This window comes from Chenopodium quinoa, unplaced genomic scaffold (assembly GCF_001683475.1).
Source record: "Chenopodium quinoa cultivar QQ74 unplaced genomic scaffold, ASM168347v1, whole genome shotgun sequence".
NCBI classification, from domain to species: domain Eukaryota; kingdom Viridiplantae; phylum Streptophyta; class Magnoliopsida; order Caryophyllales; family Amaranthaceae; genus Chenopodium; species Chenopodium quinoa.
The window spans coordinates 3,882,430-3,901,132 of NW_018743792.1; the positions used below are offsets into that span (position 1 = coordinate 3,882,430).

Genomic DNA, 18,703 nt, shown 5'->3' on the forward strand with positions numbered 1-18,703 from the left:
CAAATGGGCAGAAACGGCCACCTTGGCCCAGTCTTCGGAAAAAGCCCAATCAGCCCTAGGTTGACCTAAACCTAGGACTGGCACGCTTCCCAAGGCATATAAATACCCTCATTAATCCTCATTAAAGGGGATTAAGCAATTAATTACACTCACCTAGAGAGTAAAAACACTTAGATCACTCCTCACCTAGAGGAACCAGATCTCCCAACTTTTACTTTTTCGTACTATTCACTCCTCAAACAAGTACTAACTTGATCGTCGGAGGCGGAACTCCCACCACAAGGAGTCTCCGTTGTTTTGCAGGTATAGGCGCAAGGATACCAGTCCCGAAAATGTAACTCTCCCGCAGGACATCAGAAAACCCCGAAACAGGTTTCTTTCATCAAAGTTACGAATGTAGAATTATCTTGTACTGTTGTACATGCATCGCTCACACACATCGCTAGAGTATACAACTTAATATTTCGAAAACACGGTCAAACAATTTGTTGCACCCGTAACAATGATTTCATCAGATTCATTTGAACATGACATATTTGAAAATTTGAACACCCTGTCTTTCCGTTTCTCTTATCTGTAGTATAATTTACCTGTGAAGAAATTAAATTACAAAAAAAAATGGTTTTATATTAACAATTAATAATCAATTTAAAAAAACGGATGAAGTAAGATTAGTTAAAATCAATTACTTTATCCCGTTTATGTTTTATGAATTGCATTTCCTTTGCTAAAAGTTTCTCAAACCTTTATGTATTTTACTCCAATGTTTTAATCACTATTTTAAAACTTTCTTGAATTTTATTTTTGGTTCTCTTTTAAAACTCCCTTAAATTTTCTTGGATGTTTTTTCGTTTGCTCAATTCATTCGATTTTTTCAAATTCTTTCAAATGTTTACCTTTATTGATATCTTTGGGTTACTTATGTAATTGTATAACTCTCATAATTTTCCTATACATATGAGTGTCAGGGCTCTCTAGTTGGATGAGCCACCATTTATTCTTCACATGGTATCAAGGCCAGTTATTTTTTTCTCCAAAAACCCTAACCCTATTTTCTTCGTATTTCCCACGCAACATCTTCTTCACCGACTACTTCTATTGTCGTTGTCCTCGACACCAGTCAACCACCCCAGACCACCACGATCTCGTCTTCTTTGGCCGTCATTGTGTCTCGATTACCTCCATTGACTGGATTCCTTTTGTCTGGTGAATAATTGACTGGATTCCTTTTGTTTAGTGGAACTTGCGCTGCCAATAGTTCTCCTAATGTACCTCCTTTTAATGGACCTCCGCCTTTCATTGGTGGTAATTTCTCCTGGTCACCCACCAATTCTACTATTTCTACTCTTTGCTTGTTTCATGATTCACTTTTTGAGGCTGGTTATGCCATTTTTGTATATGGTAAGGTTCATTATAATGATTCATGTTAGTCAACCCCAAATTATTTTAGGACTAAGGCCTTGTTGTTGTTGTTGTTGTTGGAAGAAATAACATTTGTAAGTATACTTTGAATTTTGTTAGCCTGAAGAAATTACCTACAAGCAGAACATAAAACACAAAAGTACACAAGAAGAGCAAAAGAAGTGCCAATATACTAGTAGCTAACTAGCAAAAAATATCTGTAGAGTTTGGATCATTTCTAGCAAGACTAGCAACACAAGTCCTGCATGACTGGAATCACCGGCAATTGCTTTCATATGCTCCATTTTCAAGTACTGCTGTATGTTGAAGTATTATAGTTCATTACAATAAACTGTCTAAACATGTTCAGACAGCCTGCTTTGTGTTCTAGTTCGCTCAGGACTCAGGAGCAAGCTTGATGATTGAATTGATAGGCAATCAGGCAGTATTGATAGGCAATTAGGCAGTTGGGAAGACATTGTCTTATTTATAGTCCCTGGAGAAAAGTTCGGATTCTGCAGAGTCTTGAGTTACAGTTTTTGAACTCTTCTGTCTCAAACATTAACTTGTCAAATGTCAACCATGAACCCCAACTAATCTGGGTTTAAAATCTACGAAGGCGGCATTTATTGTTCAATCTCCAATTGCATGTCATATGATATCTTCAAATACAATACTCCGTACTTGGCAAGTGTTTGGTCAGATACTCTGTATACTTGCGTTCTTTTTATGTATTTTAAAAATGCAAATTTCTGTTATTCTGTACTACAGAAATAGACTCAGTGATACCAAGAAGTTCAGGATATAAGGCATCAATAGTTACACAGACAAGAGATGGCAAGATTTGACGCTGCATGTTAAAGTTACAGCTAATCACCCTAAATAAATCTATTTTTCGATGCTTAATGAAAGAAAGTCGACTGTTATAATCACCCTATCTTATAGCACTATATATTGTATGTTTAACAGGGCTAATAGCCCGGAAAATAAAATATGTACTTGTATCTTGCTCAAAAACCAAACCAGTGTAACAAATTACGTAGGCAATGCTAAACAAAAAACAATTCTGAGTACATAATTAAGCCAATAAATTTCAGGTACTCAGAGAACATGCTTCATTTAGAAATGGAGTGATTTTGATATTTCAATTCAATCAGCATCACCATAAAGTAGCTAACCTAAAAGGGGATGAACAAAGATAATTACCTACAAAGAACCAAAAGAAAGCTTTACATCCAAAAACTCTAACCATAACTGAAGAATATGATTTTATAAACAAAATCATAATAGATCAATTTTGTGAGACAATATTGATCAAATCCTCAAATACTCAGATGTTCTTCCCTTGGCAAGCTCTGAACAGTGTCAGACCATCTTCCCGGTGAATGGTCACTGCTGTTATTCGATGATACATGTGCTTCTGCCCTGGTATCTCTTATCATCCTCAAAATCTCTTTCATCTGAGGTCGACTATCAGGATTAACAGCAACACAAATCATTGCAATATTCAAAAGAGCACTCAATTTCTCCTCGGACGTCTCATTTCCTGAACTACCTTCACCAGACTCAGTCTCCTCTTCTCTCACGGACCTAACCCATTTAGGAATGTCGGCCCCATGCTCTTGAACAAGGTCTTGATATGGGGTTTTGCCTGTCATTAGCTCTAGTAGTAGAACCCCAAAGCTGTATATATCGGCTTGCTGTGTTGGCAATCTTCTGCTGTCTCTGCATTCAGGAGCTCTGTAGAAAAGGGATGAGGCACTAGGTTCTTCTGTGGATTCTGGATTTCTGAATGACTGAAGTCCATAATCTGTCAGGCACGACTCAAAGTCTGATCCAAGGAGGACATTTGAGGATTTCAAGTTCCCGTGGACTAGTTCAAAGTTTTGATGGATGTAAAGAAGCCCGGTTGCCAGGTCTTCAGCAATTTTAAGGCAAGATGTCCAATGTAGTGGCTTTCCACCTCCAGAAGGTCTATTACCTGATAACATGCAACGAGTCAACTCAGCAACGCAACATCGTTACTAAGACAAATACAACCTCATGTGAACAAGTATAATACAGCAATGACTTACTTCTTAGGAACAAAATGCAATATCAGAATATTTCTAAAAATTTATAGACTAAAGTTAGCTTAGATACCATGAGATAACGCTAACACCACTTAAATATTAATATTATCATGTTAAAATATCAGTTTGAATACCAATGCAGTATCTAACAAGTTCCTGAATACTATACTAAACTTTCAAAGACGCCTGGTTTCAAATAGAGGAGTAACATGCTCCTAAATCTGAAACGTTTATCGTATAGGCTTAGCTTCTTCATAATTATGCAAAAAAAGATGTAGCTAGCAAAGTGTTTCGGGGTTATTTTCGAATCCCTCGGGATACTGGTCTTGAACACGGCCGGATGGATGCGGACACCTGCAAAATAACGAATATTCCGTTTGACGGAATATTCGCCCCCAACAATCAAGTTAGTGACCGGAAACGGAATAAATGTAGAGAGAGAAAGTAGAGAGAAGTTGGAGCTTTTCGTGCTCTTAGAAGGATATGTCTTAATCCAAACTCCTATCATAAATGATTGGGGTATTTATAGAGGTGGGAAAGTGTGCCCTCTAGGGTTTGATAACTTAGGATGGCGTGCTCTGATTGCACCTAGGTGAAGGCACGTGTCCATATAGGGCGCCGTTTTGCGGCTTTCTTGGGATTTGGGCCTTCTAATGTAAGGAGGCCCTTTTCTCTCATTTCAGGTGCTCTTTATGCTTGACACGTGTCATCTTCCTATAGGGACACGTGTCGCCCTTTAATTGAGCCACGTGTCTCTATGGGATTAGGTCACGTATTGGGGTATTTTTACCCTAAACATTTGCCTCTCAGAAGGGGTGACTCGTACCATACGGGCCGCCTCCTCTGATCTTTTACTCGTCCGGTGTCGTTCGAGTGTCGGCCAGACGAAGCATTATCATTGGTGGAAGACAGATGTTACCGTCCGTCCATCAGAGGGATTTCTCCTTTGGGCTGTCTGCCTTGTTTAGTCCACCTGATTTTACTTAATAGACTTTGAGTCTTAAAATCGGGCGTACAAGTTGTGCCGACTGGCTTGAGCGGGACACCTGTCATTCGTATTTAGCGGAATGACGGTTCGAATTCCGCTGACCTGGCCGCCTATTTTGACGCGCCGTCAGTATGTCTGTACCTTTTCCCGTCTTATATGATGGAGCGGTTTTTTAACTGTTCAGCTTCTAGGTTAAATTTTTTCAATAATTCTCGTTTGAACTTCTAGGCGGGAAAGATGGTTTTACCATTTTACCCTCATGAATTTGATCTATAAATAGAAGTTGTTTGACTTCATTTTGATACTTTGGAAACTTGACAATTCTAGAGAGAAGTTAGAGCTTTAGAGAAAGAAAGTTATTTTCCTCCCAAATCTTCGAGAGCTCCGCCGTGTTCCTTGAGGTTGCCAGTTAGGTTTTTGAGTTTTTCGGTCAACCTTTAAGATCTTCAAAGACTTTCAAACTTTTCTACAGAGGTAACCGCCTGCTCTTCTTTACTTCTTCCCTTTTTTTTTACTTGTTTTATTTTTATAAACACGAACTGGCACAACACTCGGCTTCGTCCGTTTCTCCTCATGAGGCCGGCCGTTCGCCTGTGAGGAGTCTAGAGTGGACGGGAACGATTCCTCCGCTCTATGGAGTGGGTCCATTTTTAGTGCGTACCAACTCACCCCCACCTATTCTTCGCTTTCCCTGCAGTCGAGCATGGCACGTACGAGACAGACGTACAAAAAAGAGGCCGCCAAAAACCCAGACGGCAGTATGGTAGACCCTTTAGTCCCCTACGATCCGAGTAACACGGATGTGGAGGACACAAATACTACTGTTAGTGGTAGTGAATGCTCCGTGGTCGAAGTGACCACCTCTTTTGAAGAGCGCCAAAATCGCCAAAATTAACAAGGCACTTCTTCCACCATGGAAGCGTCCGGGCAAAATCCAGAACCACGCTTCTCACAATTCACCAACTCGGTCTTGATGCCGTCCGAGCTGCCATCTTCCGGAAGCCATCCTTCCTCTTCTCAGGCGGACACTCGGGCGTCCGTCTAAAATCCTCAACAAACCCCAATCCAAACTACCAGGTCGGCCAGGCCTAGAACTGGCATTCATATTGCTGAACCGGCCAACCTGCCCCCTCGCAGCGCTCCTCCTTCTGAAAACCAGGCGAACACTAGGGGAAGGAAAGATAAAGGCAAGAGGCCCTTGGTGCCTTAAGAAACCATTGTTTCTGGAGGCGGCCAGGGCTCCAAGGGAGGGAGCTCGGCCGAAGCGGCTGAGTTGGACATAGTGTTGTCCTCTGAATTTGGGGTCGCTCCTCAAGCTGAAGGAGAGGCTAAGAACCCGGACGGAGGAACCAAACGCTGATAATTTCAAGGACTCGTACGTCTGTACGGTTGGCAACACTGCCTTGATCTTCCTGCACTTAAAGTATAAAGAGTTCAAGAAGTTCTTCCACATGGGAAAAGGCTACGAAATCGTAGCACCCACTCGGTCTTACTGAGTAGCCGCCTGGGAGAGCAAGAGGCAGCTGAAGAAATGCTTCAGCGTCTACTGCGCTGCTTTAGAAGTGGGCCTTTGCTTCCCTCTTCATCCGTTCGTCCAGGAGCTCCTGGGCGAATACAACATTGCTATCTTCCAGCTGGAAACAGCTGGCTAAACATTTTTGGCTATCTGATGACGTGCCTTCAGCAAGGCTTCAAACCGGACGTCCCAGTTTTTTGTGATATGCATTCCATGGTCCGCCTGGATGCTGGCACGGACCGGTGGTTTATTCTGAGCACGCAGAAAGATTATGTGGTGGTGATGGATAGGCCGTCCAAGTGGCGAGACTAGAAGCACCGATTCTATCGCATTAAGATAATGGATGAAAAGTTTAACTTGCGGATGAATCGGTTCAATGCCAATCGAATTCAGCTCGACCGCGGGCAACATAGACCCAGCAAGCCGCCCGTCCACCCTCACTACATGCACTAACTGGACTACTTCGGAATCAAAAAGGTAGTCAGGGATGGAAAGACAGTGACTGTGCCGCTCAATTAGATTCCCCTGGCCGTGTGGCTAAGGAACCCAGTTTTCATGTCGGCCTGTGGCTTATACCAGAACTACCCTCAAGGTGGAACCTTGTGACTTAGCCGTTCGAATGCTATTTGTAACATAAAAATATTCTAACATTTTTTCCTCATTTTTCTTCCTCAGAAGTAGCCCTTGGAATGCAGGATCCGGAGCAGAAGGGGGAGGTTGACATGTCCGAACTGGACTTAGTCCGGTACAAACTCCGCCAACAGCAGCAAGACCAGGCTAAGGAGGTACTGACAATCCGTTCTTCTTTTTTTTTTTTTTTTAATGCCGAGTTGGTGTGATGGAGGAAGAGTCCTTCCCCATTTCACTCGAACACAATTCATCTTGTTTTGAGGCCGAGTTTTTAGGAAAGATATGCTATCTGATTTCACTCAGACACTGTCTTTTATCTAAGTTTTTCGAGTTGATTGGTTGGTAAGGTGTTCCTTCTCAACTTTACTCGGATACTTGTTCATTTCATCTGACTTTATCCTGTTTCTTTCAGGCGGCCACTCCTACTCCCTAGTCGAAGAGAAAGCAGCCGGCTTTTGCTTCCAAGGACGGCCAGTCGTCCAAAGCCAGAAAGACAACAGCCTCAAAGGCTAAGTCTTCCACCAAAGCAGCCAAAGTCACGCCGCAAACTGCTTCGAAGCAGTCTGAAGGAGAGCCACCCTAGCTGTCACCTAGTGGGGTCTCCAAGCCCTTGGATCCGCAAACTGAGGCGGTCCACGATGAGTTCGTCCATGTGAACGATGGGGGTAAGTCGTCCCCAGCAAAAACGACCGGCAACTCAGCCTCGACTCCGCATGTCGAGGTAGTAGATAAATTTGAGTGGCAGAATTAATTTTAGGAAAGGGAAAGCTATCATTAGGACATGCCTTGTTGAGGTCGATGTAGTCTACGCACATTCTCCAAGTTCCATTCGGCTTCTTAACAAGGACAACATTTGCTACCCAATCAGGATAGTGACATTGCCGAATAAAACAGGCGTCCAGCAGCTTTTAAACTTCAGCTGCGACCGCCTGATTCCTTTCTTCACCATGGTTTCTCTTTTTCTGCCGAACAGGCTTCACAGCCAGCTTGTGAATAGCTAAGTCCAGGCTGATACCCGGCATCTCATGAACTTCGAAAGCAAACACATCTCTAAATTCTCTTAACAAATTCACCAAGTCATCTCCAAGCAAACCTATGGCTATAGTGCCCACTATGACCGTCCGATCAAGCTCGTCTAGGTCAAGCACTATGTCCGTATGATCGCCGGCCAGCTATGGCCTTAACTCTTCTGGCCGACCGACGGTCATTAGCTGCTATGCTTGCTCTTTCTTAATCAACTTGCGCTTCTAGCCGACCTGGTATGCTTGGAGTGACCATTCTTCGGAATTTCGCTCGGACGCTTTCCTATGTCCGCGCACTGTTGGTCTTACGGCCACCTGATTGCATTCTTTCACAATTTTCTGATTTTCCTGAAGGGAACCTATCTTTCCGTTCGACCGTTCAAAATTCATCAGCATTAGATAAAGGGCAATTACTGCCTTAGCTGATGTCAAAGTTGGGCGGCCAATGATAACATTATAGCCCGTAAGCTCTTTAACAACTAGGAAGCGGACGATCATGTCCCTTCCCTCTCCCTTTTCCCCAAATCGGACGAGCAGGTCTATCCGTCGGACCAGGTGAATGATACTCCCACCGAACCCAACCAATGGGTGGGAGATATCTTTCAGGGCATCCTCTGAAAAATTCAAATTCTTCAGACAAGCTAAACTGATTATGTCAGAGCTGCCTGTGTCTATTAGCACTCGTCCAACCTTCAAATTGGCAACTTTCAAGATGAACACCATGGGGTCATTGTGAGGGGCTTTGATATTGCCTCGGTCCATCTCGCAGACTATCACTTCTGGAAAGGGCTCGGCCTTTACCCCTTCAGTGTGCATTACATTTTCAAAATTTCAAGCATCTTGCTTAATTCCTTTCATGGTCGGGCCGCCTGCAGCAAAGCCGACTGATAAAACAGCCACGAACCCTAAATCAGTGTTGTTTCCATCATCCTCTTTTTCTTTGTTTTTCTTCTTCTCGGATTTATTGTCTATCCGAGAGTAGGTGAACTTGGATTTTAGAACGTACGAGTTGAGCATGCCCTTCTCGGCCAATTTATCCAGCAACCTCTTCAAATTGTTGCAATCGTTCGTGTCATGCCCTATATCTTTGTGGTAATGACAGTACTTGTTCTTGTTTCTGTACTGCCGGCCCTCTCAAAGGCTGAGGCTTCTCGAACTCGAACTTGTCTTTGATCTCCATCAAGATTGAATAGCAATCCTTGTTGTACTCGTACTAGGGCTCGTACGTCTTGGCTTTCTTTGATTTCGTCTGTTCACAGTCGGCTACCCAAACTTTTTTTCTTTTGTTGCTTCCTTCCTTCTTTTTGCCGGCCGAGTCTTGCCGAGAAGATTGTTTCTTCTCAGCCCCCTTGGTCGGTTCATCTAATTTCGTAAGTTAACAAAAATCAGTTGCCTTTATATATGATTCGACCTCCCGTAGAACACCTGTACGTGTCCGAATCTTTTTCCTGACTAAATCAAACTTGAAACCTTTATGCCTTAAACCTCGAAGGAACTCCGAGTAGGCCATCTCATCTGACAGATTCTGAATTTGAGCTTTCTTCTAATTAAACCTCTGGACGTACGAGCACAACCCCTCTTTCTTTCCTTGGACAATGGTTGCCAAGTTAGGACTAGTCTTCCGGGGTAGAATATTATAGGAGAAGTTTCCAACAAATAACAAACTGAGAGTTGTAAAACAATTGATGCATCCGGTCGGCAGACTATTGAACCAGTCTTGTGCCACACCCTTGAGGGTGGCCGGGAAGTATTTACACCATGTGACATCATCCACACACTGTAGGTATATCAGATTTCTGTACGAGGTAACGTGCTCTTAAGGGTTGCACGTACCATCATAAGCACCCACAAGTACACTCTTCACTTTTACTAGTTGGAGAGAGTTGAGAATTTCTTAAGAAAACGGAGGCGGCTTGTCACCAATGTTCAACAAGCGCATTTGCCAATCAATGGGCTGAGGTTGTGCGCCGGTCCGCCCAGGTAAGCTGCCTGGTCATACGACTGGCCATACTACTCGTACTATCCAAAGACAGGGGCATCTGGTATTGGAGTGGTTGAGTTAGAGGAACTGGAGTTGGAGTACGATGAGCTTGACTTCTGCTGGTCCTGGCCGAGCTGGTATGCTTGGAGAGGGTGTGGTTTGAGAAATCATCCGTCATGGTAGGAGTGGAGGCAGTGTTCGAGTAGTGTGCCCGCTCCTGCCGCTTGTACCAGAGATAATCCATCGCATCTTTCTAGTATTGGGACGGCTTAGTTAACTGCCTCAGAGGCTGCCCGATCCGCCCCCAGCCGACTACGTTTTCTGAAAGAGCCTGGACACGTTCGTCTGAGGCACCCTTGGTGACCTTGCATGTCATCGGAATGGGGTATTCCCAGCATCTTCAACATTGACCACCTTGCTTTGAGTTTTCTTTTGAGCACCTTCTCCTTCCCTTCTGGATGGCTGTCTAGAATAAGAAGGGATCTTACTCTCAAGCTCCCTTCAGAGCTTGCTCAAAGCGGCCTTCAAGGAACCAGCAGGATATTCGGCCTCATGGAATGAAGCAATCAGAGTACTGCTTGTGTTGATTGTAGCAATGAGATTCTCTACATATCCGTACTCATCAGGACCGGGTTTCTGACCATCTTTAGCCATTTCAGACGAGTACCCCCACAGACGGCGCCAAATGTTTCGGGATTTTTTTGGAATCCCTCGTGATATTGGTCTTGAACATGACCAGATGGATGCGGACACCTGCAAAATAACAAATATTCTGTTTGACGGAATATTCGCCTCCGAAGATCAAGTTAGTGACCGGAAACGGAATAAATGTAGAGAAAGAAAGTAGAGAGAAGTTGGAGCTTTTCGTGCTCTTAGAAGGATATGTCTTAATCCACCCTCCCATCATAAATGATTGGGGTATTTATAGGGGTAGGAAAATGTGCCCTCTAGGGTTTGATAACTTAGGATGGCGTGCTCTAATTGGCAGCACAATCAGGTAAAGGCACGTGTCTATATAGGGCACCGTTTTGCGGCTTTCTCGAGATTTGGGCCTCCTGATATAAGGGGGCCCTTTTCTCTAATTTCAAGTGCTCTTTATGCTTGACACGTGTCATCTCCTATAGGGACACATGTCGCCCGTTAATTGAGCCACGTGTCTCTATGGGATTGGGCCACGTGTTGGGGTATTTTTTACCCTAAACCCAAAGAGCTAGCTATAGTAATCAAGATCTGTAAACAATCTTAAATCGATACAATATCTGAACAATTATATCTTCAAAAATCCCATAATATATCTGAAATTTGTTGATAGAGATTGCCAATAATAAAAGTTAAACATAAATTCAAAAAAAAAAAAAAAGGTAGAGGTTACTAGGATGATGGAATAATGGTGAATGCTAATGCGAAAGGCGATTGGTTTAATGAGTTGAAGTTGTACGACTGTAACTTCAGATTATTGCTTCAAAGCAATGACAGTATTAGTATCAATCATAGTTAATAATCAGTTAGCTTGTCAATAATTATCCTATCATCGAAATCCTCTATATTACTGTACCCCTATTGTAGTGTCACGTCGTAAGACATAATGTGACTGCTTTTAGGACTCAGATTAGGACATGTTAATACAAATTAACTAGAAAAGTAATTTCTATTTTCTGATGGATATTTTACACGCTTTGTAATTTAAACAATATAAGTTAGAAAAGTGTATTTTAAACTACATTTTTTTAGTCTTTAACCTTGTAAATTAAATAATGTTACATAGTTAAAATAATGTAGGTAGCTTAAGTTCTTCAAAGAACTTCAGAAATTCACAATACCATGTATAAAGGATTTTATATAGAGGATTCTATTACTGTAAACATTGGATTGGCACGAATGTACATTTTCAAATATCATACTTCCTTTTTTTTCTTTTTTTTTTACATGTAATACATTGGCTTTTACACTATTTTTATACTCCACTTTTCCTTCTGGTTGCATATGAGGGCAAGTAGGAAAAAATTTCCATAAATTGAATGGAAAATTTCAATAGAACATTTATTCATAAGAATGGGGACACTGAATGAGACAAACGGAGGGAATACTCAATTTACGCCATGTGAATAAAAACAAATGAGCAAAAAAAGTAATGCAATTAAAAAACCCAACCTAACTAAGAAAGTGAGGAAGAACTATTTAAAGCAAACTACTTTCTTCTGTTTCTTTTTAGTTAATACATTTCTTTAGTCACATTTGTTAATGCACATATTTGACCATTAATATATTTAATTATCGATAAACCAAAATTATGAAAAGTTTTTTTAACAAAATATATATTGTGACAAATCTAAGAAGATCCCTCATAACTATATTATTCATTACATGTAAATAACAAAATACGGTAAAAAAAAGGCTTTTGAATAATACTAAAATCAAAGGATCAACTAAAAAACGGAGGAATATAAATTATAGAAAAATGAATGAAGAAATTAATACTAGAGAGTACAAAATGATGGTGATGAAAATTAGAGGAAAAGCAAGCGCACGGCCACGCTGGAAAGTTAAGCTTGTGTCTCGTGTCTAGAAAACACAAGGAAAAGGACGTGTAATCACGCACTCTGACACAACACCCATGTTAAAGTAAACACTAATTATCTGCTATATCTATCTGTCAAAGGAACGGTCTGGATTAGTCAAATCTACGCAAATGAATGGTCCAGATTAATAGATTACCCCTTACTTTCAGACAAATTTAAGAATTTTCCCACTTAACAAAAATGACACCTACTAGCAAGTGCATAAAATTAAATCAAATAATGCATATAATGCCATTATAGAACAGAAATAAGCAATAATAGAGCCCACGATGTTTTCTGAACTGAAATTGTGTAAATAAAGCTCTTTTAATAAAATGAAAGCCTATAATATAATGAAGTGCATGTAATTAGGTTAATTTGGTACTTACTCTATTATGATTACATTTGGTTGTCAAACTTAGCCACTAGTAGCCTTCTAGGAAATACTTGTGGTAAAACTGGTGGTCCATGATCTAAGATCAATGGATATGTGATATTTAATACTTCATGTTTATGAATGATCCTAACACTTGGCATAGACACTCTTTGCAATTGACAAGTGTTTTATTTGGTTTAAGGAGTGTATTATGGAGAACTATAAGTGAATGAGTATCATATAATAAGTGAATGAGTATCATATAATATATTCTTATCGTTTTTGGGTCAGTAGAAGGAACTGCTACACGTTCTTCATATAAAGTTTTTTTCTATCGGTTAGTCAATTTAGCTACAAGTAAATTTCTCCCTTACAAATAAATTATTAAGCTCATATTCCCTCCGGAATAATTGACACACTTTATCCATTTCTAAATAATTGATACATTGCTAAAAATGGTGAAAACCCACTATTAATATTTTATTGTTTTGTATCTTATACAATGATCCACCACTTTTAAAGCTTATATTAAGATAATTCCCACCCTCATTCAAACATTCTACTAACTTCATTTTACAATGGCCCATATACTATTTTTATAAATAAAATAACATTTCATAAACTTCATGCTCATCTAAATGTGTCAATTAAATGGATACGAAAACAATATTTCATTGTGCAGCAAGCTTCATGATTCTTTGTATTAAATTAGCTTATCAAATTCAACCTCCATTCCGAGAAAAAAAAATTTTAAGGTTGTAGTTTGCACAGAAACCTTTTATATAATTTAAGAGTTGTTTTTCAACATTCAACTACAACGCTCTGGACCCCTAATTCTCAAAATCTAAGCACTCTATTTTTTATTTTTATTTTTTAAAAAAAAAAACCTATAATTTCCACTACTACTATTTTTTCTTTCTAATTATACATACTTCATATAATCGTATCCCTATACCTTTTCAAAAAAAACATATAATCGTATGTATATTCCGTGCGTTAGCACGGATACATTCTAGTTAAGGTAATTGAAAAGAGTGTATTGAATTGTTGATGTGTGTGAATGGATGTGTAAAAAAAGTACTCGTAGATAAAATAAAATTAAAATCGAAAAAGTAGTAACCGTACGTTACAAAATTTAAATAATTTTCTAAAATGGCATATAATCTAGGATTAATACAGTTTTTTAATCCCAACTTTCACCAATTTAGTTTCATTAATCCCAATTTTGGATTATTCCTCAATAATCACAACTTTAAGGTGGCCTATCTTTCTTCAATCTCAAACTGGTCAACAAAAGTCAACAACCTTCTATTGTAGGTTGCTGGACACGTGTCGCCACGTGAGTGGTCCAATTTTAAATTTTTTTTTTTTTTTAGACCAAATTTCTTATAAAAAAAGAAAAAAAAAAGAAAAAAAAAATTTCCTTTTACTTTTTTTCCTTCCCCTTCCTTTCTCTTTCCTCCATTAAATCAGCCTCCTTCCCCTCCCTACCTCCATTAAATCAGCCCCTTCACCTTTAACAACCCCTCCCCCTCCACCTCCATTAATGGCAGCCACCATCCCCTCCATTTCCGGCAGTCACCCCATCCCCTCCATTTCCAGCAACCCTCCTTCCCCTCCGTTTCCGGCCGCCCTTCCACTTCCCCTTGAAACCCCTACCCGAAACCCACCTAAAATCCCCTTTCCCCTTCCATTCCCTTTCTCCTCCATGACTTCCGACCACCCTCTCCTCCCCATCTCACTTCCTTTCCCGACTATATCTCACCAGCCCACCCTCTCATTCTCTCTCCCTGACCTGAAAACCCCACCCAAACCCCTCAATTACAAAGAAAACCCACCCACCTTATCGAAAAACTGCCAAAAAACCCCATCCCATGGCCGATTTTTGGGTTTCGAGATGTTTAACGTACGTTTCGCGGTTGGTTTCATGTGGCTTTGGAGATGAGGTGGGGGTGGGTCAAGTGGCTACGGGGATGAGGGTCAGGGTGGCTATGGATGCAATGGGAGGGGCGATAGGGTTGGCTGGGAGGGAAGCGGCGAAAGGGGTGGCTGAGGTGAGGGGAAGGGCGACAAGGGGGGCTGGGGTGAAGGTATGTGGCTGCGGTGGGTGGTTGGGGGAAGGGTAGGGGATCGGGATTGGGTGGATTTAGGTGGGTGGCTGGGGTAAGGGGGAAGGGAGGATATTTTTTTTTTTTCTTAATTTATTTGATTTAATTTATTTATTTTAATTTTTTAAAGCAATTAACATGTGACACGTGTCAAATAATTTTTTTAAAATTTTTTTTTAACCCTTTCATCAGGTTACCGGTTTTTGGGATTGAAGAAAGATAGGTCACCTTAAAGTTGAGATTATTGAGGAATAATCCAAAGTTGGGATTAATAAAACTAAATTGGTGAAAGTTGGGATTAAAAAACTGTATTAATCTTATAATCTAAAAATACATATCAAAATTATGTATAATTGATGTAATTAATGTATATTGTAATTTATTATACTTTCAGTCTTTTTATCAATGTTCATTTTTGCTTAAGTAAAAAATTGATAAAATGTACTCCCTCCGTCCTTTATTTATATGCCTACTTTCCTTTTTGAGTTTCAAAATTACTCCCTCCGTTTCGCATTAGTTGCAACAGTAGGCTTGGCTCATAGTTTAAGAAAATTATAGACTAGGCTTATAGGCTTATAATGTAAAGTATTGTTAGTAAGAGATAGAAATAATAAGAAAAGTAGTGTAGGTGGGGTTGGTAGGAAAGAGAAATAATAAAATATTTGTGAAAGTGGGGTTAGTGGGAGAGAAAAATTATAAAATATAGTAAGTCCTTTCCAAATATAGTAGTGTTGCAACTAATATAAAACGGCCGGAAATGGAAAGTGTTGCAACTTATGCGAAACGGAGGGAGTACGTGCCTATTTATATTTAAAAAATTTACTTTTTGACAATATTCCCTCTTTTTGATGAGTTGTCATTATTTTTTTTTTTTTTTTTTTTGTACTTTTGACATTATTTTTCCAACACTTTCTCTTTCCATCTCTTTAATAATTATCAACTACCTTTTCTTTCTCTCTCTATCTCTCTCTCTCTAATCCCATATGCATATTTGTACTTCCCAATCATGAATTTTAAGTTCCTTAATTTCCGTGTAAAATGAGAAGTAGACAAGTAATTAAGGGACGGAGGGAGAACTTCAAATGAAATTCAAAAAGGGATTGAAAACGAAAACTTAAACTTAAAGAGTAAATAACTTTGAAAAACAGAGATAGTAGCATTGTAGGTACATCATTAATTAAGAGCACTAATAAGGACTGAGGCCATTTACTTTTTACTGTGATAAATCCATCAAGCAACGGCCTTACTTTCCTAAGTACATAGTAGAAGTCTTTTTTTTTTTTTTAAAGAAAATTTAAAATTATTTTGTAATTCTTTTTCTTTTTTTCTTTAACTGAAATTTAGTGTTTGACCACCCCATTATTAGGTTATTTACGTTGATTTGTTGAATGCTTCAAAAATATTTCATGTACACATTGAATACAACATATATCTTGCTTCAAGATATAATGAGAATCTCCCATCAAAACATCATTTAATGAAAATGAAAACCCACATTACAAAATTTTAAAAGTACGAAGTACTAATCTGTAATATATAAATTCAAGCAACCAGATTTGAATATTTGATTATTCATGGTACTATAGTAGTCCGTATTAAATTAAACTAAACATTAATTATAACCAAGATGAATAACTTTTTATGTAAATTAAGCCAAAATATACTTCGTATTAGTTAATCTTTTCTGTATTAGCCAATTTAAATTAATTTTTTTAACAGGCAAGAATCACAGAACCTTTATTAAAAAAAATCAAATGAAAAAATAGTGCAAAAAAAAAAAAAAAAAAAAAAGAACCACAGAATTAAACCGACAGAGTAAATGAAAAAAGCGCCGGAAAAACATACCGTGAACAAGGGAGAAGAGACTTCCGTTGGGAAAATAATCATAAACCAACAAACGTTCTTCTTTAGCCTGAAAATAAGCTCTTAAAGGAACAATATTTGGATGATTCAATTTCCCTAAAACCTCCAATTGTTTCTTGAATTCCTCCAATTTAGGGTATCTTGCATCTTTCAATCTTTTAACAGTCACAATATAACCTGATTCCATTACCGCTTTATATGTACTTCCTATTGTACCTCTTCCTAACGTTTCTGCCGACGCTTTCAACAAATCATCTAAATTGTAATTCATCACTTGATCACCTAAAAACACTAACTTCCCTAACTTATCACCCTCCCATGAAAACCCTCCTTTTCTCTCTCCTCCGCCACCGGATGGCTCCCCCTTTTCCCTCTCCGCTGTCGCCGCTACTGCCACTACGGTTTGTTCCTCCGCTTGGGATTCCTTCCTGTTTGGTCTGGCTCCCCTGTTCCGCTTTCTACACAGGAGGACTGTCAGTATGATGATGAGTATAATGAGGGCGGTTCCGCCGCACAGTGCTCCAATGAGAATTTTTGCACTACGAGAGAGGCCGTGGAGATGGCGATGGCGATGCTTCAGTGGAGGAAGTGACAATGCCGGGCTTAAAGCCGGCGAAAGAGGGTTACACCCTGCATTGCTGTTACCAATCTGTGTTCCGCAGAGGTTTATATTGTTTAGAAAGGATGATTTATTGAACTGTAACAACGCTGTTGTCTTCGGGATTTCTCCCGAAAGACGATTATTTGACACATTGAAGAATGCAAGGGTTGTTTGATTTAATGGTGGGATTTCGCCACTGAAGTTATTATTATCCAAATACAACATATACAGCCTTGGCAACTGATTAATCGATCCCGGGATCTCCCCAGATAGATTATTATCCGACAGATTAATTATCTTCAGCCGGTGCAGCGATGCGAGAGACGCCGGGAATGGTCCCGTAAATTTGTTGAGGTTGAGGTAGAGCACTTTGAGATTCACTAGTTTTGACATGTCTGGGATTTGACCGGTTAAGTTGTTTGACTTCAGACTGAGGACGCGGAGTTCGTCAAGAAGTGAGAGTGTTGCGCCGGTAATGGTACCGCTGAGGGCGGTGCTTTCGACTACGAGCTTTGAAACTCGGCCTCTCTTGCATTCCCTTACACCTTCCCATGTGCAGTGGTCGGAACCCTTCTTCCATGGAAGGTTATTTAGTGGATCAATTTCACCTTTCAATGCTAATAATGCTTTTGCATCATTATTCTGCGCCATTGAAGAACTCAGGAAGGAGATCATACACAGAAAGACGAGAGCAAGTGACATTATTTTTTTTTGGAAAGAACCGAATAAAATTAGTTTGTTAATGAGGGTAGATTTATTTGACTATTATTGGGTTATTTTTGTATTGATTTTGTTTCCTTTTATTTGTTGAGTCGATACAAGGGTTTTCGACGACGTCAACAAAGATCTTGGAAAAAACATTTGGAGGCGAAGTTTGAATTGGGTAGTCTTGGGAGTATTAGTATGGAAGAAGCAATCACTATCTAAAGTGACTGATTACTGTGATTAGTGAAAAAATGATGCTAACTTGAGATCTATACAATATTGATTCTAAACTAACACATGGTCCCATTTTAGGGGTATGTAGTGTTAAACAGAGGAATTAGTTGTTGAAGTAGCTAAAGGAAAAACTCTGAAAAAAGAGAGAGAGAAAGGCAGGAAGAAGACGGGTACATTAATCAGTCCATTGGAGGAAGAGTGTGAGTGAGTTTGGTTGGAAGAAGTAGGTATGATAGTTAACATTGGAGTTAACTCTTTCCCAGCTAACTGTTTCTTTGCAATAAAAAAATACTATAAATAAAAATAAAACATACAGGGAATACACATTAATCCATGATTACTTTGATTAGTTTGTTTTTATATTCTCTTAGTATTGTTATACATTTGCAAATGCGTAACAAATACTAAAATATTACAAATTACATGGAAAAGAGAGAAAGGTGAGAGGGATCACTTTTAATTGTACCACTGAAAGCTTATATAATACTATTGGTTATTTAGTGATACTATATATGCACGTAGTTAGTACCACTGAATGCATATATAGTACCACTACATACATACATAATACCACTGGATATTCAATGGTACTATTTGATCATCCAATTGTACTATTGATTTCTCAATGATACTACTCTAAAATCAGAA

The 18,703-nt window shown here is 39.5% G+C and overlaps 1 protein-coding gene across 1 annotated transcript; it reads right to left on the reverse strand.

The window, feature by feature from the left end:
• Window positions 1–999: 999 nt before the first annotated feature.
• On the reverse strand, window positions 1,000–18,425 carry LOC110685210 (inactive leucine-rich repeat receptor-like serine/threonine-protein kinase At1g60630). Its single transcript, XM_021861692.1, has 2 exons — window positions 16,498–18,425; window positions 1,000–3,382 (listed from the first exon to the last, which is right to left on the reverse strand). The coding sequence occupies exons 1-2, from the start codon at window positions 17,816–17,818 to the stop codon at window positions 2,724–2,726; spliced, it is 1,980 nt and encodes a 659-aa protein (XP_021717384.1). The 5' UTR covers window positions 17,819–18,425; the 3' UTR covers window positions 1,000–2,723.
• Window positions 18,426–18,703: the final 278 nt, after the last annotated feature.

Coding starts and splice junctions, on each gene's coding strand:
- LOC110685210 (XM_021861692.1), bottom strand. CDS start 17,818: ATGTCACTTGCTCTCGTCTTTCTGTGTATGATCTCCTTCCTGAGTTCT. Junction 3,383..16,497: donor TCTCTTCTCCCTTGTTCACG/GTATGTTTTTCC, acceptor GCATGTTATCAG/GTAATAGACCTTCTGGAGGT.